The sequence below is a fragment of the Danio rerio genome, chromosome 1 (genome assembly GCF_052040795.2).
Source record: "Danio rerio strain M-AB ecotype USA chromosome 1, GRCz13ab, whole genome shotgun sequence".
Lineage (NCBI taxonomy): Eukaryota > Metazoa > Chordata > Actinopteri > Cypriniformes > Danionidae > Danio > Danio rerio.
The window spans coordinates 47,621,441-47,646,177 of NC_141021.1; the positions used below are offsets into that span (position 1 = coordinate 47,621,441).

At 37.4% G+C, this 24,737-nt stretch overlaps 2 protein-coding genes across 3 annotated transcripts in view; both read left to right on the top strand.

The window, feature by feature from the left end:
- The window catches only part of evi5l (ecotropic viral integration site 5 like), a 68,802-nt gene that overhangs the window by 38,544 nt on the left and 5,521 nt on the right, over positions 1 to 24,737 (top strand). For both annotated transcript variants that reach the window (XM_087237586.1, XM_087237587.1), the window contains 6 exons: positions 2,836 to 2,952; positions 4,226 to 4,366; positions 4,522 to 4,695; positions 5,178 to 5,324; positions 6,230 to 6,325; positions 14,632 to 14,727. In XM_087237586.1, the coding sequence (XP_087093712.1) occupies positions 2,836 to 2,952; positions 4,226 to 4,366; positions 4,522 to 4,695; positions 5,178 to 5,324; positions 6,230 to 6,325; positions 14,632 to 14,727 (771 nt within the window). The remainder of the gene's footprint in view (positions 1 to 2,835; positions 2,953 to 4,225; positions 4,367 to 4,521; positions 4,696 to 5,177; positions 5,325 to 6,229; positions 6,326 to 14,631; positions 14,728 to 24,737) is intronic.
- LOC141386219 (uncharacterized) lies at positions 6,864 to 12,916 on the top strand. The gene is made up of 2 exons (XM_087237585.1): positions 6,864 to 9,181; positions 9,263 to 12,916. Exons 1-2 carry the CDS (start codon positions 8,734 to 8,736, stop codon positions 11,629 to 11,631), a joined length of 2,817 nt encoding a protein of 938 aa, XP_087093711.1. The 5' UTR covers positions 6,864 to 8,733; the 3' UTR covers positions 11,632 to 12,916.

Below are 24,737 nucleotides of genomic sequence, written 5' to 3' on the forward strand. Positions count from 1 at the left end.
AGTAATGTTTCTAGTCCACTATTTGCCTAAAAAAGTTTTAATCTAAACAATCTATCTTGTTTTCATGACAGACTTATCATATTTGGGCTAAGGTTGACAATTTTTTGGGGTTATTTCGATAACGGTGCTAAATTGATACTTTTAAAATGCTACCGGTGCCAAAATGTTGCCCGAACTGCTACTTTTGAGTCACAAAATTGTGTATATATATATATATATATATATATATATATATATATATATATATATATATATATATATATATATATATAAGACCCCTAAATATATAGTTTTTGCGATCAAATTGATACTGCGGTGAAAATGCTACTGATGCCAAAATGTTGCCTGAACTGAGTCACAAAATTTTATTTATATCACTTTTATAATGTTTGTTATGTTTTGTATCATTTGAAGCTAATTTCCTCTCCATATTTGTAATGGTTGTTAGGGGCATATATAAGTATAAGTACAGTGTTAATGTTCAAACTATTTATAATGTTTAAAGTGGCTGACAATAAATTTTTTTTATAATAATAAGAATTAATCTGCCTCATTTTTGAACTGTGCGGTGCTGCAGCTGCTTAGTTATGCCTACGCTACTGTATTTTAATACTGGTCATTATGGTGGTACTTGGAAAGACGATGTTTGAGAAAAAAGTTTGAGAACCACTGATCTAGAGGGTTCAAAATATAATTTAAAGAGCCCATATTATACATGAAATAGGGTCATATCTTGGTTGTAAGGGTCTCCAACAACAGTTTAATATGCATGCAAGGTCAAAAAACACTTTCATGGTCTTATAATCTGCATTTATTTTTACCTAATTATCCCAGCGACTCCTGTATGAATCGTTCAGTGATTCATTTGTTCCCAAACCCCTCCTTAGCGCGAAGCTAATCTGCGCTGATTGGACCGATGACAGTCTGTCGCGATTGGTCGACTGCCTTCAGTCAGAGAGTGAAATGGCCAATAGCTAATCAGCAATTTAAAAAGTAATCACAGTTCATACACGCTAGATAGTGTAGGCGTGGATTTTAGCTGCCACACACACACAAACACACACACACACCTCCGGACGAGAACGCTCCCGCTTCCGCCCGCACCCGCCAGGTTTTAGCCTTAGAACACGCCCCGTATTCTGCCCGCCGCGCCCGATCACGCTAAAGAGCGGGGGAGAACAAAACCGAAAATCTGTATAAACACACACACAGCACCAAGCATAAAGCTCTCGCTCGCTCACACATCACACATGCAGACACATCTTTCTCTTTCTCAGGCAGCCCGCTCCCGTCCCAAATCAAACCCGTTACCGACCGCTCCGGCGATTTATTCGGAAATTTATTCCCGCGCCGCAGAAATCTGGCGCGGGGACAGCCGCGGGTATGCACACCTCTAACGTTACCACGGAGCTCCATAAACAAAGCAGCACGCGTCGCGTTTTTAACGTGACTTTGCACGCGATAAGAGAATATAGCCAGTTAACCTGATACAGTACACTCGGTTACAAGTAACAAAACACAACTAAATACATTTGCAAGCTAGAGTCAACGAGGCAACAACTTTAACCGCACGTACTTACACTTGAGAAATGGAAGAAACCCATCCTGATGTCCATCAGTAAGTTACTGATCCTTCCTTTAACAAACGCAGATGAAGTATTCTTTGTAGCATGTAGCTTCCAGAAGTTTCCAGTAGTTTCCAACTGCTTGGCTATAATGCTGAGGTTTCATCTTTGGGTAGAGACTCAATATATCCATCTGCAATGTGACTTCAATCGACCGGCATGTTTGTGTGCGTGTGTTTGTGGGTGTGTGTGTGTGTGTGTCTGGGTTACTGCGTCAGAGGGCGGGGCCTCAGGTTTGAAATCTCCCGGGTTTGCGCGTGCACGTGAAAAACTTTGTTTCGTTCGTACGTCATGGCGAAACACCTAATGAGTCAGTATCAAGGCGACTCGTTTGAAGCACTATGAATCGACTCTTTTATAGATGAATCAACAGTTTTAAACACTGTATTCTTACAGATTTAAGCCTTAGCTGGATACTTCACTTAGAGTTGTGTTACACACTACATGGAGGGGAATTTTCAAAAACCCATAATATGGGCTCTTTAAAAAAAAAGTAAAAAAAATGTCAAAAGTAAGTTTTAGCTTTACACATAACTAATTAAATAATTTAGTTTTTATATAATTACTGTAAATTTTTTTTTAAATGTTTCTATAGAACATGATCTTTACCAAAGAGCTTAGAATGACCAAGAGGCGACACTCTAGTGTAATTTGGGAAACAGCCACTAGAGGGTGGCCATTTTGGAATGAAAACTCCATTAGAACAACAGCATATTATAAGTCTGTAAAATAAACTATTAATAGTGCTGATGTTTGTGATAATAAGTGTTGTATTGTCGTCTTTTAGGTTGTATCTCAGCTTTAATGCGCTTTTTAAATAAATAAATAAAAAACAAAGCAGCTGCTTGCCATCGTGACAGTAATGAGATCCAATGGACAGCCGATCACTTTCACTACAAAATGGCAGAATCCAGGGCTGTTGCTGGGCGCTGCTGTTGCAGTGGAACGTTCTATTGAGTGTCGCCTCTTGGTCGTTCTAAGCTCTTTGTCTTTACTTAATATTCAAATGATTTTGACCCCCCTTATCGTGTATTTTTAAATATTGCTTAAAAAAAATCCATGCAACATAAGACTGGATTTGTGGTCCAGGGTCAGATTCGTTCTTCTCTGTTCAGCCATTAATGCATGATGTACTGTAATGACTGCCATTACAGCATACTCTGCAGTCATCAGTGTTTCAGTCCATTGTGTCTCTCCATTTTGTCTGTAGTACACAGAGGAGTTTGTGAGTGGCCTGCAGACTCAACTGGAGCAGTCTCGTCTACAAGAAGCTGAACTACTTGGTGCTCTAAAAGAAATGCAGGACAAAGTGCTTGATTTGGAGAAGGTGTGTGCATGTTTATGAGTTTACAAGAATGAAACGGTTAAAAATTAATTAGGTTTCTTTTAGAATACAATATGCCATTAAAGAAGCACTTCATTTGTTTTTGAAACAGACTCATTTTAAAGCTTTCCTAAGGTTAAACAGGTCAATTTTAACATTTTTTTAATCCCTTTAACTGGTTTCTAGGTCTGGCAGGAGAACTTTTAGCTTAGCTTAGCTTAGGATAGATCATTGAATCAGATTAGACCATTAGCATCTCATTTAAAATGACCAAAGAGCAATAATATTAAGCAGCTGTCACCTAGTTACCTAGCTAAGGACTTTTTCAGGTGCTGTGTAAATTTATTGAGCCTGCCACAGCTATAGTATGGCAGCATAGTTACTTGATTTTTGCAACATAATGATAGTATAGTTTCTAGCCAGGGCAACACGGTGGCACAGTGCGTTACAAAATCACCTCACAGCAAGAAGGTCGGTGGTTCAAGCTCCGGCTAGGTCAGTTGGCATTTCTGTGTGGAGTTGGCATGTTCTTCCCATGTTCGCGTGGGTTTCCTCTGGGTGCTCCTGTTTCCCCCACAGTCTGAAGACATGCACTATAGGTGAATTGAATAAACTAAATTTACGGTTGTGTATGTGTGTGAATGCATGCGTGTATGGGTGTTTCCCAGTGTTGGGTTGTAACTGGAAAGGCATCCACTTCGTAAAACATATGCTGGATAAGTTGACTGTTCATTTCTCTGTGGCGAACCCTGATGAATAAACGGACTAAGCAGAAAAGAAAATGAATGATTGAATGATTGAATGAATGAATGAATGAATGAATGAATGAATGAATGAATGAATGATTGAATGAATGAATGAATGAATGAATGAATGAATGAATGAATGAATAATTGATTGAATGAATGAATGAATGAATGAATGAATGAATGAATGAATGGATGGATGTATGAATGAGTTCCTGGCCATATCGGCCTAGAAATTGCAACTTACATGATGTAACTACAGAAGAGTCAAGCTTTAAAAAGGATAATTATTTAAACACTTTTTATTGATTTTTTTTAGCTAGATGCTAATGGTCTAATCCAATTCAATTATTTATGCTAAGCTAAACTAAAAGTGCACCCACCAGACCCGGAGATCGGCTAAATGGATTCAAAAATGGTAAAACTCAACTGTTTAACACTAGGGGAGTGTAAAATGAGCCTATTTCCAAAAAAAAGTGCAGTGTTTTTATTTAAGTACAGAACGTTAACCAATTGTGTCTGTTTTGTAGAGGAACAGTTCTTTACCCGATGAAATTAATGTAGCTCAGCTGCAGGAGGAGCTGAAGCTGGTGAAGCTGAGAGAGCAGGAGACTCTGCGCTCCTTCAGAGAAATGCAAGAAGCCGTCACTGATCTCAACCACTGCTGGCAGGTGCAGAATCTCCACACAAACATGCTGAAGCCTACGCAATGTCATCTACATTTCTTGATTGTTTTTATATTCACTTTTAAAAAGTATGAATTTCTGTAAGGCAGAAATGGACAACAACAAATCTAATTATGCACAAATGTCATTTTCTGTCACAGCATCATACATCTCGTGGAGGAGGAGGAGGTGGAGGAGGCCACTGGAAAGAGTCTCCTAAGAAGAATGCGATGAATGAGCTGCAGGATAAGCTGATGAGTTTGAGGCTGCGAGAGGCTCAGGGTCAGGCAGAACTCAAAGAGGTCAAGCTTAAAAACCTGCAGTTGGAAAGCCAGGTTAGAACTGCAATCAGTGCTATTTTATATTTAAAGACTATTCCATTTACACTATTACTAAGACTAATCAAATTCAAACGCAGTGCTTAGAAATACCAAAAAGTTTTTGTGCTGTTCCTTAATTAAATTAAATTTCCTGATTTAAATATTTCAGTGTTTGAACTCCAGTTATCAGAGGATTATAAGGCAAAAAAAATAAATACTTTTGCAGTAAATGTAACCCCCAACCATGATTTTTCTTTTACCAAACTTGACTGATTTCTTGGGTCCATGCTGGTTTCAGTAGGTCTTCTGCAGTATTTGTAATGGTTAGGATGCAGTTCAACAGATGACTCGTCAGAAAAATCTACCTTCTGCTACTTTTCCAAATCATCAACAAGAAGTCAAGTTATTATTTGTTGCTCTTACAACCGGGATCTTCGACACGACTTGTGTCAGGTAGTGTACACAATTTCCTAAAACTTTTCTCCCTGTTTGCATAGAACCAGATCAATGGCAAACTACTTGGCAGACATGAACAAGAGAGCACCAGCCTACAGGAGAGACTGCAGAACGCTCTTTCCCACAACAAAACACTACAAAGCCAGCTTAACGAAATGAAGAGAAAGCAGGCGGAGTCTGACTGCAAGGTACATACTCTTATTAAAGAGGATGAACAGATCAATGAATATTAAGTGAGAAAAACAGTGCAGGGGCTGACATTTTTAAAGTGCACCTATTATGCTGTACTGTAGTAATGGTACCTGATGTTGTTTTGGAGGCTTTTTATTTTAGGACTACTCAAAAACACTTTAAGACTTTTAAAAACACCTTCTAAAATTATATTTGCAGATTAAAGCTAAGTTTCAGTGTGAGGGGGCTTTCATGCTTGGTTCAAATGCCTGGTTCAAACTCAAATTCAATAGTCCCCCCTCGGCTGGTTTGGGTTCACGTTGTCTTTTTTCCTTCTGAACTCTGGTACGCTTGCGTCATCAAGCTGCTGTTTTATGTACAGCTGTTGCTAGATGACAGCCACGAAAGCAAAGCCTTAAAATCGGTTCACGAGTGTGCACCCGATTTCAGAAGACAACGTTCACACTAACTAAACGTACCATACTCTAAATGTCAAAACGAACAGGGTGCAGCCCAAAAGTGGTAGTATGAAAGAGTTTGTTTAAGGATCTGGACTCTCGAAACCCCTTTTATCCAAAAGCCTGCTCTATTCTGATTGGTCAGATGGCCTAGTCTGTTGTTATTGGTCTACATCTTATTATGCCGCACAAAAAACAAAAGCCCATTACCATATTTAAATTTCAGCTCTGAAAACTTTTATACATATTTATATTATATTTTATACATATATTTATATTATTTTTGTGTGTAGTTTTTGTTGCTGAGATGTCTATATTTACATTTTTTTAATTTAAGTTTTTTATCTAGTTAAACATACTGGTGTAGATTTTAAATGTATCGCGCTATTTATCAGTTATTAGTCATAGCAGCAAATGATATTGATGTATGATTTACATCTTGAAATAATATATCTGCCTTTCAGAGCAAAGAAGAGGTGATGGCAGTGCGTCTAAGAGAAGCTGACAGTATGGCTGCTATGGCTGAACTTCGGCAAAAAATAGCAGATCTAGAAATACAGGTAAGAAATGTGCTCACTAACTTGTATTGACTGGTTTAGAAAATATTAGCAATCAGTAAACATTCCTGATTTTATTGTTTAATGCCAAACATCACAAAAACTGTTTTGATAACATAAATATGTAGTCTGTGAAACAGCGCTGTGATCTTTTTACAAATTTTTGTGATTCAGTTATAACGTGTATTTAAAAACACAACATAGTTTGTAGTAAGAATGACGTCTGTAGATCTGCTGTTAACAGTTTCACAACAAGAAAGGTTTCTCTGTGGTTTCCGCCAAAATAAAAGTTCTATGGTTAAACGTTTGAAAGCAAAGAGAAAAAAAACAACAATAAATTGTAGATGTAAGTAAAACAGCTTTACTTTTGTCATATATATATATATATATATATACATTTATTTTATTATACTTTTTCAGAAAGAATATAATCTTTTATTGTTCAAAAGGAATTGTAGTTGTAGCTATACTATGCTGTCAGAAAAATGTTTTGCAAAATGGACCACAAACCCACTCATACATGTACATTTTCTGAAACTCTGAAATCTGAAAGTGTAATATATAAGCTTTACACTGATGTATTATTTGTTAGAATAGAAAATTGTTTTGCAGAGATATAACTATCTGAAAATCTGGAATCTGGGGGTTCAAAAAAATCTAAATACTGAGAAAGGAAATTTACAAAATAGCTCCACAGAACATGGTCTTTACTTAATATTCTAATTATTTTGGCATAAAAAAAATCTATAATTTTGACCCATAAAATGTACAGTGCTCAGCATAATTTAGTACACCCAATTCAGAAAATTAATATTTAATCCATTTCTCAGTGAATATAGGCAATGTATTTTGGTGCATTCATCCACAACAGATTTATTCATACAGATTTATAACAGATAACATATTTATAATAATCATATTTTAATCACCCAAGATATTTAGAAATTGACAGATGATACAATTAATTTAAAGCATAGTATTGCAAAAAAAAAACTGGTTACAACCTACAAAATTTCAACTAAATTTTTCAATTTTTTTGTTTCTCTTGATTTTCCCTTTTTTACTTGTATTTAATATTTTTCTCTAACATATTAATTTGGCTGTACTAGTATTTGGACCGTTATCCTAAGTTATTTTGTTAGATTAGCTCCAGTTTTGGCTGCAGTACTGATGTATATGCACAATGTATATGTAATACTAATGTATATGCACAAATATAATATTGTATAGCTTCATATTAAATATTTGAGTTTAAAAGACAGATTTGTGGGGGAGGTACTTATATATAGGAGAAGCACTTTAGCAGCATCTAGAACAGCAGCCTGTAAGTACATTTAAGATTTGTTTCAGTTGTTGTGTATGGTTTGAGGACTTGTTTCCAGCTGTCTGTGTAAAGTTGTAGGACATTTAAACTTGCTTTCAGTTGTGTATAATACTAGAAGTTGTTTAGCCACTGTTTCCTTGGTTACTATAAGAGCTTGTGTAGCGAACGCAGACGCGGTTCGCGTCGTCCGCCTCAGTTTCGGCCCTTGTTTTGACTCGGGAGGCGTGTCCAAACGCCAGGTAACCACTATATAGTGAGCACGGTAGCATTAGTCGGCAGGAGAAGCACTTTAGCAGCATCTAGAACAGCAGCCTGTAAGTACATTTAAGATTTGTTTCAGTTGTTGTGTATGGTTTGAGGACTTGTTTCCAGCTGTTTGTGTAAAGTTGTAGGACAGTTAAACTTGCTTTCAGTTGTGTATAATACTAGAAGTTGTTTAGCCACTGTTTCCTTGGTTACTATAAGAGCTTGTGTAGCGAACGCAGACGCGGTTCGCGTCGTCCGCCTCAGTTTCGGCCCTTGTTTTGACTCGGGAGGCGTGTCCAAACGCCAGGTAACCACTATATAGTGAGCACGGTAGCATTAGTCGGCAGGAGAAGCACTTTAGCAGCATCTAGAACAGCAGCCTGTAAGTACATTTAAGATTTGTTTCAGTTGTTGTGTATGGTTTGAGGACTTGTTTCCAGCTGTTTGTGTAAAGTTGTAGGACAGTTAAACTTGCTTTCAGTTGTGTATAATACTAGAAGTTGTTTAGCCACTGTTTCCTTGGTTACTATAAGAGCTTGTGTAGCGAACGCAGACGCGGTTCGCGTCGTCCGCCTCAGTTTCGGCCCTTGTTTTGACTCTCGAGGCGTGTCCAGCTGAATTCAATCAGCTAGTGCTTTGGGGTTATATAAACAACTAGTTCACCGCGGCAGCGGTCGCGGCAGCCTCGTGTGAAGACCGCCTCGTGTGAAGACCGACGAGGGTAAAGACCATCGACTCTACCTGCGCGACTCCACCGAGCAAAGACACCGACAAAGCACTTGAGTACTTTACTTTATTGTTTTACTTTACACTTATTTTTTGTTGTCAGTGCACTTTTATTATGTGTTTACTAATTCCTGTTGTTACTAACACTCGCAAAACACGGGAGGTGCGCTGCAGGCGTAATCCTCACAACCTTCGTTCAATACATGTATCTACTATTTCACAACTCTCTCTCTCCGTGGGCCTCTGGAATTGTCAATCAGCTGTTAACAAGGCTGATTTTATTACCTCCATAGCTACATATTCTGACTATAATCTCATGGCTCTAACTGAGACCTGGTTGAGGCCGGAGGACACTGCTACACATGCTACTCTTTCTGCTAATTTCTCTTTTTCCCACACTCCTCGTCAGACAGGGAGAGGGGGTGGGACTGGACTACTAATTTCCAAAGAATGGAAATTTACTCTGATACCGTCCCTGCCAACAATCAGCTCCTTTGAATTCCATGCAGTCACCATTATCCACCCCTTCTACATAAATGTGGTTGTCATCTACCGCCCACCAGGTAAATTAGGTCACTTCCTAGATGAACTGGATGTTCTTCTCTCATCTTTTTCTAATTTTGCCACTCCCTTATTGGTGCTAGGTGACTTCAACATTTACGTTGACAAACCGCAAGCTGCAGACTTTCAGACTCTGCTTGCCTCTTTTGACCTAAAAAGAGCACCTACTTCTGCTACCCACAAATCAGGTAATCAGCTAGACCTTATTTACACACGACACTGCTTCACTGATCAAACAATAGTAACTCCACTACAAATATCTGATCATTTCCTTCTGTCTCTCAACATCCACATTACTCCTGAGCCGCCACACACTCCAACACTGGTTACCTTTCGCAGAAACCTACGATCTCTCTCACCCAATAGACTATCCACCATTGTTTCAGACTCTCTTCCTCCATCTCGCAAACTCACTGCACTTGATTCGAACAGTGCCACTAATACACTCTGCTCCACACTAGCATCATGTCTAGACCGATTATGTCCTCTTGCATCCAGGCCAGCCCGTGCCAGTCCTCCTGCACCCTGGCTCTCGGATGCTCTCCGTGAGCATCGCTCAAAACTTCGGGCTGCAGAGAGAATTTGGCGGAAAACTAAAAATCCTGCACATCTCTTAACATACCAAACTCTTCTGTCCTCTTTCTCAGCTGAGGTTACTTCTGCAAAGCAGACGTATTACCGTCTGAAAATCAACAATGCCACTAATCCTCGCCTACTTTTTAAAACATTTTCCTCCCTCCTCTATCCTCCTCCTCCACCCGCATCCTCCACACTTACTACTGATGACTTTGCTACATTCTTCTGCACCAAAACTGCAAAAATCAGTGCTCAATTTGCTGCACCTACAACAAACACGCAAGATACAACACCAACACCACACACACTCACCTCTTTTTCTCAGCTCTCTGAGTCTGAGGTGTCCAAACTTGTGCTATCTAGCCATGCAACCACCTGTCCACTCGATCCCATTCCCTCTCATCTCTTGCAAGCCATCTCTCCTGCAGTCATACCAACACTGACTCACATAATTAACACATCTCTTGACTCTGGTTTATTCCCCACTACATTTAAGCAGGCTAGGGTAACCCCACTGCTAAAGAAACCCAACCTGGACCATACGCTACTTGAAAACTACAGACCAGTATCCCTGCTTCCATTCATGGCCAAGATTCTGGAGAAAGTAGTGTTCAATCAAGTCCTGGACTTTCTTACTCAAAACAATCTCATGGACAACAAGCAATCCGGCTTTAAGAAAGGCCACTCAACTGAGACTGCCCTGCTCTCGGTCGTGGAGGATCTCAGACTGGCTAAAGCAGACTCTAAATCATCAGTCCTCATTTTGCTGGACTTGTCAGCTGCTTTTGACACTGTCAACCACCAGATCCTGCTATCTACGCTTGAGTCACTGGGCGTTGCGGGCACTGTTATACAATGGTTTAGATCTTACCTCTCTGACAGGTCATTCAGGGTGTCTTGGAGGGGAGAGGTGTCCAACCTACAGCATCTAAACACTGGGGTACCTCAAGGCTCTGTTCTTGGGCCACTTCTCTTCTCCATCTACACATCATCTCTAGGACCAGTCATCCAGAGACATGGATTCTCCTACCACTGCTATGCTGATGACACCCAGCTATACCTCTCTTTTCATCCTGATGATCCCTCGGTTCCAGCTCGTATCTCAGCCTGCCTGTTGGATATTTCACACTGGATGAAAGATCATCATCTTCAGCTGAACCTCGCAAAAACGGAAATGCTTGTAGTTTCTGCCAACCCGACTCTACACCATAACTTTTCAATCCAGATGGATGGGGCAACCATTACTGCATCCAAAATGGTGAAAAGCCTTGGAGTAACGATTGATGACCAACTAAACTTCTCTGACCACATTTCTAGAACTGCTCGATCGTGCAGATTTGCACTCTATAACATCAGAAAGATCCGACCCTTCTTATCTGAACATGCAGCTCAACTCCTTGTTCAAGCTCTTGTTCTCTCCAAACTGGATTACTGCAACTCTCTACTAGCTGGGCTTCCAGCTAACTCTATCAAGCCTCTTCAACTGCTCCAGAATGCAGCAGCACGAGTTGTCTTCAATGAACCTAAACGAGCACATGTCACTCCGCTGCTAGTCCGTTTGCACTGGCTGCCAGTTGCTGCTCGCATCAAATTCAAAACTCTGATGTTTGACTACAAAGTGACTTCTGGCCTAGCACCTTCTTATCTGCACTCACTTCTGCAGATCTATGTGCCCTCCAGAAACTTGCGTTCTGTGAATGAACGTCGCCTCGTGGTTCCATCCCAAAGAGGGAAAAAATCACTTTCGCGAACGCTCACGCTCAATCTGCCCAGTTGGTGGAATGAACTCCCTAACTGCATCAGAACAGCAGAGTCACTCGCTATTTTCAAGAAACGACTAAAAACTCAACTATTTAGTCTCCACTTCACTTCCTAAGCTGCAATTGCCTCTTTGAATATCACACTAACTGTACAAAAAAAAAAAAAAAAAAAACTACTAACACTTCCCTTCTTAGACTTTACAGACCTGAAACTTGCCTTTAGTACTTATTCATTGTTGCTCTTAGTTGTGTAAATTGCTTCCTTGTCCTCATTTGTAAGTCGCTTTGGATAAAAGCGTCTGCTAAATGACTAAATGTAAAATGTAAATGTATATGCTGAGCTCTGTATTTTTTGGTACTGTAAAAAGTTCATTCATACAAATTAAGACAGTTCCAGTTGTGTTCCAGGGTCACAAATAACCAAGATGAGTCAACAATCCCTATCTTCTAAGGAAAAAACAATGGTCAAAATAGCAGAGAATAGAGAAAAGCAGTGATTGTAGCACAAAGAAAGATTTCAACTAAAATTTCGGAAGATCAGAGCAGTGAAAAATGAGTAGGAGGCTTTTGCTATGAATGACTTCACTACATCAGTAGTTTCTCACACTGCGCTGCTGTGATCTTGTTTATCTCTTCTTCAGTCTCTTCCACAGTTCAGTTTCTTAACCATAACCTCACCAAAAAAAAATTCCAGAAGAGTTTAGGTCAGGTTTACATCAGGACTCTGGGCTGGCCATTTCATTATTTATTCAATTTAAGTCAAGTTTATTTGTAGAGAGCTTTTTAAAATAATTATTGTTTCAAAGCAGCTTTACTAAATGTGCACATTATTAAATCACAATCAAATGAAAACTCCACACATTTCTGTGTAGAGTTTGCATGTTCTCCCCGGGTTTGCGTGGGGTTTCCTCTGGGTGCTCTGGTTTCCCCCACAACTCCAAAGACATGTGGTATAGGTGAATTGGGTGGGCTAAATTGTCCGTAGTGTATGTGTGTGAATGAGTGTGTATGGATGTATCCCAGTGATGGATTGCAGCTGGAACGCATCCGCTGCGTAAAACATATGCTGGATAAATTGGCGGTTCATTCCTCTGTGGCGACCCCAGATTAATAAAGGGACTAAGCTGAAAAGAAAATAAATGAATGAATGAATGATTATTTTTCCAGGGTAAATGTAAACCTGAGCAACTCAAATTGTTTTGTTACATAGTCGATGTACAGTGTGATTTTAATTATCTCTTCTTTAGTGTCTTCCACATTTCAGTGACTGCACTGGCTTTCTTAACCATAACCTTACCAAAAAAGATTTTCCAGAAGAGTCTCAGTCAGGTTTACATCAGGACTCTAGGCTGGCCATTTCATTATCATCAGAGTTTTCAGTGTTTTCATCAGTGTTTTCAGCTTTGGAAGAAAAAAAAATGTACATGCAGTGTCATGGCAGGTAGAAGATATTAAATACTGGTAAACTACTGGCACGTGCAACAGAATGCTAGTTTTGGGACCTGTCTGAATATAAAGCTTACATGATATTGGCCATATCTCCTGACAACTTAATGTTTGTGTTTCTATTGGATATTACCCAGATAGCATACAAGTGTGGGCCACTATAGGCAGTTATGCGGCACTGGTGGTCTTCTTTCGGCCCAGACAAAATGAACGTGAACCTGAAATGGCCCACCTGTACAATGACAAAAGGGGCCAAAGATTTCAATTCATATATGGGCCATTGAGCGCAAAGATTTGGTACTTATGGCAAAATGTAAACTGAATGTGCACCTAATGTGGCCCATGTGGAAACTGGTAAATTTGGCGTAAATGATAAAGAACATATGTGGGCCACAGTTGGCAAAAATGTGGCATAGTCATTTAAGGGTAATCTGGTAAAGTGGCTCACGTGTAGTTGCAAATGTGGCCCAGTTATTATAAAACAAATGTGGGCCACATTTGGCAAATAATTGACACAGTAAGCTCTGGCTAATGTAGTTGTGAGCCTAAAGCGGTCCAGAAAAAATATGGCAAATGTGGCCCAGTTATCTTAAAACATATGTGGGCCACTTTTGGCAAAAATTTGGCATTGTAAACTATAGTTAATGTGGCTGTGAGCCTAAAGTGGCCCAGATGTGATATGACAAATGTGGCCCAGTTATCTTCAAACATATGTGGGCCACTTTTGGTAAAAAAAATGGCATAGTAAACTCCAGCTAATGTGGATGTTAGCCTAAAGTGGCCCAGATGTGATATGACAAATGTGGCCCAGTTATCTTCAAACATATGTGGGCCACTTTTGGTAAAAATTTGGCATAGTAAACTCTGAGTAATGTGGTTGTGAGCCTAAAGTGGCCCAGATGTGATATGGCAAATGTGGCCCAATTATCTTAAAACATGTGGGCCCCTTTTGGCAAATATTTGGCACAGTAAACTCCAGCTAATATCGATGTGAGCCTAAAGTGGCCCAGATGTGATATGACAAATGTGGCCCAGTTATCTTCAAACATATGTGGGCCACTTTTGGCAAAAAATTTGGCATAGTAAACTCCAGCTAATGTGGATGTGAGCCTAAAGTGGCCCAGATGTGATATGACAAATGTGGCCCAGTTATCTTAACACATATGTGGGCCACTTTTGGTAAAAATTTGGCATAGTAAACACTGGGTAATGTGGATGTGAGCCTAAAGTGACCCAAATGTGATATGACAAATGTGGCCCAGTTATCTTGAAATATATGTGAGCCACTTTTGGGAAATATTTAGCACAGTAAGCTCTGGCTAATGCGGCTGTGGACCTAAAGTGGCCCAGAGGAAATATGGCAAATGTGGCCTAGTTATCTTAAAACATATGTGGGCCATTTTTGGGCAGATATTCGGCACAGTAAACTCTGGCTATGTGGGTCAGATGGTAGTCTTTAGTGTGTAAAAAAAGAAGCAAACTGTGGCCCTGAATAGGGTCAGTTCTGGTTCATTTGTCATTGAATTCTGGTCTATATGTGGTATTATATGGCTTATTTGTCAGATGTAAGTGTTTAGTGTGGGCCGAATTTGGGCCACAAAAATTCTGCTATCTGGGTAGTTTGCTTTCTGTATGTATATTCTTAAAGTGTGTGTACGTATTGCCTGCAGAAGGAGGAAGGGCTGATCCAGGGCCAGCTGAATCACTCAGACTCCAGACAGTATATAACTGAACTGAGACAGCAGATCGCTGAACTCAAGAGTGAGGTGAGCCTTTTACAAACAAACACACACATGTACTTGCACTCATCTGCAAGTTCAGCTGCTATCTGTCACAATCTTTGCTCTTGCACTTCATAACATTTACACCCCACGTTATTTCTGGTAAACAGAGGAATCAATATTCGAGATATGTGTAAAGATACTGGAATATTTGAAACGATCCAATATCACTTTTTCGCAATATCTGTTTATCAAAGCATTGTCTTTCTTCGACAGTGGGTTAGTGTGGCAGTTTCTGATTGGTGTTTGTCCTCCACAGTCTAGCCTAGCCCACCACAGTTGCACTTTGTTTATTTATTCAGAGTTCACAGCCAATGCTGCAAACTTCATGCGTGTTTCAGGTTTTATCAGTTTAAAGATTGAACACAAGACAATGTAAATGCATGAATAATGCTGCCGTCTTTAACATTAATCTACAATAAAAGAGAAAGTCACTGTTAGCCCTACTGCAATAGAGTTTAGCATAGTTTAATTGCTCTGTTATATTTATTTGTGTTATTGGTTGTAATTACTAACTGCTCACTTGTTCTCAATTATTTTTTTAGTACAATAGCTAGGTAACACTTTACAAAAAGGTTTATTAGTTAATGCATTTACTAACATGAACTAATCATGAACAACACTTGTACAGCATTTATTAATCATAATTGAACATTTAGAAATGCATTATTAACATCCAAGTCCATGCTTGTTAACATTAGTTACAAGCATGGACTTGGATGTTAATAATTGTTCATGATTAGTTCATGTTAGTAAATGCATTAACTAATAAACCTTATTGTAAAGGGTTACCAGTTTATTAATTATTAATTTTAAGCAGCTCATTTATTAGTTATTGTAATTTGAATAAGTTTGTAAGTTGAAATGATGTCAACATTTGTTCAGTACACTCCAAATATATATATATATATATATATATATATATATATATATATATATATATATATATATATATATATATATATATTTAACTTGTTTAAACTACTTATTTAAAATAAGCTGAAACAACACAATTCTTGAGATTTCATTGGAACAACTTAATTTTTTATGTTCAATCTACATACATTTGTTAAGTGTTGTTAAGTTAACTTAATATGTGTTGGGACAACATGAATGATAGTGCCAGATATTTGAGAGAATCTATGTTCAAAACAAAGCGACTTGAATAAACCCTAATATAACACAGTTTATTGTCATTTGATTATCTGTTTGGATGTTTCCATTTTAAAATGGCTAAAAGTAATATTAATTTCAGTGCTATCATGTATATTTGTACTAATAAGTTCATTTGTCAAAAAACATTAATAATTCTAAAAAAATCAACACAGCCACTTCTGTGTTATATGTTTGTTTTCTGTAAGTGGTTTACCTTTTTTCAAGTGGTATTGCAGTGCTTTTCTTGGCATTCGGGACCCTCCCTAACCACAATAAAAACCACTCGAAATTTTTTTTTCCCCATTCCCCCATATGAACTTGCACACAGAGCCAGCTTTGATGGTTTGATAGTGCGGTCTTTACCCACGCAGCCCAGTCACAGTTCCATCTCACGCACCTCTACTGATGTTCTTGCTCATTTGGAGAGCAAGCTTTCGTGACAGGGGGGTGTGAGAGTGTGTTGACATTCTCTTTCTCTTCTATTTATTTCCCTCCCTTTCACCTCTCTGTTCGCGTCTCTCATCTCTCGTTTTCATCCATCTTTTATTTCGTTTTGATTTTGTCACCGTCACTCACGTTTCCTCTCGATCGATCGCTCCGCTTGTGTCAGTGTTTACATACAAATTTGAAGTGATTATGCTCCAGTTTCAAAGTTACTGTAATCACTGAGCTCAGATGCATTGTGGGCGCTTTCAAAGGACGGATTTTACATCAGCAGTTTGCTTGTGCCCATATTGTCACGAAATCGGGTCACCATATGTTCTGAACGTAAGATTTTGGATTAGACTGGAGTAAAGCAAAACTACTTCATTAATCCCCAGTGTAATATAACACAATGTGATTAAATTAAATTAAAATGTTTCATTTTATTTTATTTTAACAGTTTTAATTAAATATTTTAAATAAATTGCAAATGAATTAAAGATTTTTTATTTATTTAATAATTTATATTTATTATTTATTAATTATTTTATATGGGGTAAATTCATTTCATGTCATTTACAATTCCGTTGAAGGTATTTGTACAAAGCAGCTAGCTTAAAAACTTAATGTGATTTATATAAGCTGAAATCATGTCCACATTTGTTCTGTAGTGCCAAATATTTGAGATAATCTTTGTTCAAAACAAAGCAACTTGAATAAACCCTATTTTAACACAGTTTATTGTAATTTGATTATCTGTTTGAGTAAATGTTTCCGTTTTAAAACTATAAAATGACTAAAAGTAATATTTATTTCAGTGCTTTCATGTAAACAAGTTCATTTGTCACTTAAAAACATTAATCATTAAAAATAGTGATAATAATACAACCTTTTCTGTGATCTGTTTTATTCATTTATATATTTGGGGCTGATTCAAATTAGACATGATGCGATAATGAATTCACCTATTTTATTTGCAATTAAGTCATTGTAGTTTTTTTATATATATAAAATGTATAATTTGATCAAGCTTTACTTACTTTCTTACTCCCAGGGCAGTTTACACTGACGTTGATATTTAGCCGCACCATGTTGGTGTTTCGTAACATCTAATTTTAGGGATGTGGGTCATTAGCCCAACACTCAACCCTCAATTTGGGGGACCAAACATACTACTTTAATACTTTCAGATAGTAATACTGTCATTTAGCATTAAAATTTAATTTTGCTCAAATCCATACCTAATGTTTTCATTTGTTTGGGTAAATTTGTTTCATTTTAAAAGTATAAAATGACTAAAAGTAATATTTATTTTAGTGCTATGTGTATTTGTACATACAACTTCATTTGTCACCTAAAAGCAATCATTATAATAATGATAATAATAATAATAATATTTACAATACAGACATTTCTGTGATATATTGTTTAGTTATTTATATATTTAGGGCGGATTCATATTTGACATGATGTGATAATAAATTCACTCATTTTATTTGCAATTAATTCAGTGTAGTTTTTATAAAATATATAATTTGATTAATTTAATTGTTTTTATTTTGTTTACAATAATTAATTACAAAAATAAAAAAGAAGATCACTAAATGTACTACTTTACTTTACTTACTCCCAGGGCCGTATGTTACTGTATTTTAAAGTTGCATTGTGAAAATGACTACATTTTACCATGAAGATATACAATACTGTACCCAGCAGGCACCCAACCTCATTAGGTTAGATTTAGGTCGTGACATCAGGTGACCAAAATTCAATGTCTAGCCAGCGTCTAAGGACAACGTTATTTTATGTTAATATTTGGTTGATTTTAGGTTGTGTTGGAAAGTGACCAAAATCCAAACTTTGATAGACGTCATAGTGGTAATGTCCACACAACGTCAAGGTGTAACATGATTAGATATTCATCATGTTTAATGAGATATTGATATTTGGTTGTTTTTTAGATTGATTTTAGGTAAGACGTTGAGTTCTGACGTCAACCCGATTTTCGTTTCCAAACAAAATCCAACATCCCCATGACGTTGTAGTACTACGTCAATATGACAACATGTTGGCATCCTGCGTCTGCAGGGTAAATACATATACAGCAGGAGAAATGGTGCTGTAAATGTAACTACAGTATTTTTGCGATACTGGTGAACTGCTGCCAGTAAGTTACTGTAGAGCAGGGCTATTTAATTGGCGGCCTGTTCAACCTGGCCCCCGAGGCAATTTGTTCCAGCCTTCTAAATAGTGACTAAAACATCAAAAATAACGAAAAAACGCCGCTATAGTTATGAAGTGACGTGCGTCTGTTCATTACAGCACGAGCTGCAGTTGAAGGCTGCTCAGAGCGTGAGTCACCATAAGCGAATGGCGCGGGCAGCCGAAAACATTTGGATGTGTTTGTAGAAAAGGCCTTTTTTTACAATGCACTGATATCAGTAATAGGGATGCAACGATTAGCCGATTTTACTATTAACTGCGCTTTAATTCATGACAGTTAATTAATCGTAAAGGCTTCTCTAAGCCGCATTTCTGTTGCACGGAACAAAACAAAACTGCTGCAATTAAACAAAGTTATGACAAGTTGCCAACAGTTCAGTTACTGTGTGCTAGTTTAAAGTTCCAAGTATGTACACCGAGGCTAATACGCACACATACCGGATTAACTGGGGCAGAGGCCGTTCCCATATCAAATATTGCAAGTTTGTTATTTCTAATGTAAGAATATATGACAATAAGCACACACAAGCGGAGCAACACACTTGCGGCTTTCCGGGCGTACGCAGTAGAAAACATCTCACAGTGAGAGTTGTGCGTGCCTTTCAGTGCAATGTAAACAAAGGATATGTTAGACGAAATATTATTAAAATGATTATCCATGCATGAACGCAGATGGCAACATCAGTTCATCTAAATAGCTACTTACCTAATATAAAGCTTGAATTCACATCAACTGTGATAACCCTGATATATATATATAGTCGTATATATATATAGTTGTACAACCAACATCTATAATTGATGCATCCCTAACTGGTATGTAGTTCAAAACATAACATATGAATGTGTCTGAATGTAGATGAAGCCTACTTAAGCAATGCACTGCTTTTGTTGTGCTTTGAAATACAACATTTATTATTTTAAAACAGTAATACTGTCACTAAGCAAAAAAAAAAAAACTACAACAAAATTTTACTCAAATTTTATAACTGTGTATATATTTATTCAACTTTTTTTTTTTTACGTCTTTATTTTATTGAAGTTTGAACATAATTTTACATTTCCGGTTTTAGTTAACCATACTAACCCTTTCCCATGCCTCAAAATTAGCACAGAAGATCCCCCAAATAAAGATTATTTAAAGATGTAAATTAAAGTGGTCGATAAATGTGTTAAATGTCACAGATCACAACCGTCCATTTCTATTAAGTTCCTTAGTGATAGATTCAGCCGCCATCCAAACAGTTTTAACATTGCATTGCCTATAATAATCTATTTACTTTCCTGTACAGCCATTATTGGATCACTGCAGTTTTGAACGTGCTTCACAAAATCTCGGTGAAGTTCTAAATCGGAAACGCATTGCACTGACTTTTGCCCTGTGGTTTTGGTGAAACGAGATCAACCAGACAGAGGAAGTGAGAGGCGGGGCTTGTGTAGATGATTGTCTCAGGAAGCTTTTCCATTGGTTAACCACAGCTCCTCCCACCCCTACACACACACACACACACACACACACACAAATTGCTAAAGCACTTATTGGGAAATCCATGACGTTTCAGATCTGAGATTTTCACATAATACCTGTTTTACGCTCTCACGAATGTTAGCACACACATACACACACACACACACACGCAAACATACTCACTTGTGCTCACTGACTCAGAAGGGAAGATCTGAAATGAGAGCAGAAAATTGTGGTCCATTTCTGTCACGCAAGAAAATCCACTTACTACATGATTCACACACACATCCATAGTCATGTAGAATGCACATGTAGATTTAGCATATGAATAGTACCACCAGTACAATATCAGATTTAGTTTTTTTAATTAAGAATACTTACATTTATATAAGAAATGTATATATAGAACACTCACTGGCCACTTTATTAGGTATACCTTACTAGTACAGGGATGGACTTCCTTTTGCCTTCAGAACTGCCTTAATCATTCGTGGCATAGATTCAACAAGGCACTGGAAATATTCCTCCGAGATTTTGGCCAATATTGACATTACAGCATCGTGCAGTTGCTGTAGATTTGTCGGCTGCACATCCATGATGTGAAACTCCCGTTCCATCTCATCCCAAAGGTGCTCTATTGGATTGAGAGCTGGTGACTGTGGAGGCCATTTGAGTACTGTGAACTCATTGTCATGTTTAAGAAGCCAGTCTGACATGATTCATTCTTTATCATGCTGGAAGTAGTCTTTAGAAGATGGGTACACTGTGGTCATGAAGGGATGGACATGTTCGGCAACAATTCTCAGGTAGGCTGTGGCATTGACACGATGCTCAATTGGTACTAATGGGCCCAAAGTGTGCCAAGAATATATCCCCCACATCATTACATTACCACTTCAGGCCTGAATCGTTGATACAAGACAGGATGGATCCAGGCTTTCATGTTGTTGATGCCAAATTCTGACCCTACCATCCGAATGTCACAGCAGAAATCGAGAATCATCAGACCAGGCAACGTTTTTCCAATCTACTATTGTTCAATTTTGGTGAGCCTGTGCCAATTGTAGCCTCAGTTTCCTGTTCTTGGCTGACAGGAGTTGCACCCGGTGTGGTTTTCTGCTGCTGTAGTCCATCCGCCTCAAGGTTGGACGTGTTGTGCGTTCAGAGATGCTGTTCTGCATACCTTGGTTGGAGCGAGTGGTTACTTTTGCCTTTCTATCAGCTTGAACTAGTGTGGCCTTTTTCCTCTGACCTGTGGGAACAAGGCCTTTGCGCTCACAGAACTGCCACTCACTGGAAATTTTTTATTTTTCTGACCATTCTCTGTAAACCCTGGAGATGGTTGTGCGTGAAAATCCCAGTAAATCAGCAGTTTCTGAAATACTCAGATCAGCCTGTCTGTCACCATCAACTACTGTATGCCACGATCAAAGTCATTTATATCACCTTTCTCCTCCTGATGCTCGGTTTGAACTGCAGCAGATCATCTTGACCAGGTCTCCTAAATGCATTGATTTGCTGCCCTGTGATTGGCTGATTAGAGAATTGCGTTAACAAGCATTTAGACAGGTGTACCTATTTAAATGGCCGATGAGTGTAGATTAGATGTCTAAATTTCAGTTAAATTAATGATTAAAACATAAATTACCAAATGCTTCTGTCAATGCTAAACTTATTCTATAATTAGCTATAAAAATAGCTGTAAAAATATTTACAGCTGAAGTCAGAATTATTATGCCACCTTTGAGTTTGTTTTCGTCATTTCCTAAATAATGTTTAACAGCGCAAGGCATCTTTCACAGTATGTCCTACAATATTTTTTCTTCTGGAGAAAGTCTTATTTGTTTTATTTTGGCTAGAATGAAAGTTTTACATTTTTTTAAAAACCTTTTTAAGGTCAATATTATTAGCTACCTTAAGCAATATTTTGCTTTAATTGTCTAGAACAGTGGTTCCCAAAGTGGGGGTTCCAGGACTATGATAGTGGGTCGCTTGGTGATTTACAAAAGTCAAATAGATTTTATCAAACCATTGGAATTACCATATTTTATCCAACAGAAGATTATTAAGAGTTACATAAAAAACTCAACAACATGCAAATAAAAAGTTATGCCCCTATTTTTTTTTCTTATGATTAGTGTGTTTACAGTAGATTACCAACACAGAAATACCGTCAGCTGCAGCAGATTGCTTTTATAGCACCAGGTTAAACCTTCTGACATCTTTATAGCAATCAAATACATTAAAAATAAATACAAAAACTGAACATTGAGGATGATCTCTGGATGGCTTCCAATGGGATGAAATGGTTTCCAAAATTAAACCATGAATAGACTTATGCAGAAAATAGTGAATACATTAACATGGATGCAAATAATCAGATTTTAATAAGACAATACTCTGATTCAGAGTTCACCCCGTAAACAGTGATTTTATAATAAAAGTTATAATTGAACTAAACATAAATCGAATTAAAAGTTGCATAATTGAAGTAAAGTACAGATATGTAAACACCGCCGTGTTTTGCGTCAGGATAGTCCACACACACAATTGTTCGACAGTCACTGATGTCCCAGTACAGTGAACATAGTCATTGTGTCTACCGGTCTCTTTTGGTGAGGCTAATATTAAATTAAACAAACTAATTAATGACTGTATAAATGAATGAATGTATAAATGAATGACTGTATAAATGATAGCTTATGGTTGTTAGACCGTTGCACTTTTTTGTGTTGTCAATATGCTCGTGTTTATATAGGCCTATTGTTGTATATTTGTAACCACCTCCAAGAAATGTAGGAGTCGTGAGTTAGTGGCATTGTTATTTTGGGGCTCGCGGGCTGAAAAGTTTAGAAACCCCTGGTCTAGAATAGCCCCATCTTTATGCAATGATTTGCCTATATACCCTAACTTTCCTAATTAACCTTGTTAAGCCTTTAAATGTCACTTTGAATACTAGTATCTTGAAAAACACTGAATGCTAGTATCTTGAAAAATATCAAGAAAAATATTATTAACTGTCATCATGATGAAAATAAATCAGTTATTAGAAATGAGTTATTAAAACTATTATGTTTAGAAATGTGTAGAAAAATCTTTCTGTTAAACAGAAATTGGAGGGAAAACATGTACAAATGGGCTAATACTTCAGGAGGGCTAATAATTCTGACTTCAACTGTACTTTAGTAGTGTTGATTTAATAGCAGTAACTGTAATAGTAGTAGAATAATAAGATATTTTGGAGTCCTGTATGATTGTAGTGATTGTAATCCTAAATATTTGTAGCCAGAATTTTTACTAAAAAGCCTTACATCTAATCCAAACCATGGTGCTTTTAACACTAGAAAGTGGCGAACTGATCTTAATCGCTGTTCGTGTGTGCACTGTTACATGTGTCTGTAACTCGTCTCTGATAAGCAGACTTTTAAACTCAGCATCAGCACACATTGACAACCGCTGCTTGTTGCTATGGAAACATACCAGCCTGTTGCAAGAAGTTGCTTGCGTGTACACTCTGGTTAAGTGGCATTAATGGTGTGTGTATTTAACTGGAAGTGTTTACATTACAGGCATTAGCAAAAGACATTTCAACTTGATGCTTGGATGATTTTTAATTTAGATTTAACATTTGTTTCAGGTCAGTCGGGTTTTAGTCTATAGATGTGCTCTTTTATTGTTTAATATTGACAGTATGTGTATATTAAGTTCTGCCATACAAACACAAAATATTCAAAGTTAATTTTTAAATGGTCTTTTACAGCTTATTCTTCTGAACAGATAGAAAGGAAATTTGATTTAGTTTCCTTCTTCTTAACCCTTGTGCACTGTTTAAATGTACTACCATTTTGCTTTGTTTGGGATGAAAATGTTTACTGAATTAATCTGCAGTAAAATGCATCAGATAAATATTTTTTTCAGATTTTTTTTGGAATAAATCTGTTAATCAACCTCAGTCCTGATCAAAACTACTAAAGTTTTTAACTTTTTAATTGCCAAATGCATAGATGATGTCACTGATTTGGTGAAAAAACACACAAAATGAAATATTTTCAATATAAAAAGTAATTGTGGACTGGATTTTTTTTTTTACCTTTTATAACAGTCTTGGACATTTCAATGGTCATGGTCAGAGTGTATTTTTTTAAGCATCTTCCCTAAATATGTGTCAAAATAAGATTTGTCATGAAAAATCATTCTGCTAGCTGAAACACAGAAACAGTTATTGTCAAATTAAGACTCAAAATCACCCCAGAGAGGATGAAAACATCCCCAACAGCACATAAGGGTTTATATATATCATATATAACATTTAGAATATCATATAGAAATTTGGGAATTGATGCAAATCGCTAACAGAATCATGATTAATATGCAAGTCATTTTTTCCAAAGCCTAGAAGATAATATAAAAAATTTGAGGTGTAATTCAGTGCATCACTTGCAATTTCTCTGTAAATGTGAAATTTACTAGCAATCAATTTCTGTGCAAAAGTTGTTTGGATGCCAATTTCTGTCAAATTCATTCTGAAAAGGTTGCATTGCTTGCATTGTGTACTGTATATTTTGGATGCTTACCAGGCAGAGTTTTAGACATTTTAGGGGGCAACAATACTTTAATACGATTTTAATAAGATTAAGACAATACTTAAAACAGAAATTGAATTAAGACATGTGGAGTATGTGCAGATATTAGTGACATTATTGAGATAAACACAGCAAACTATTAC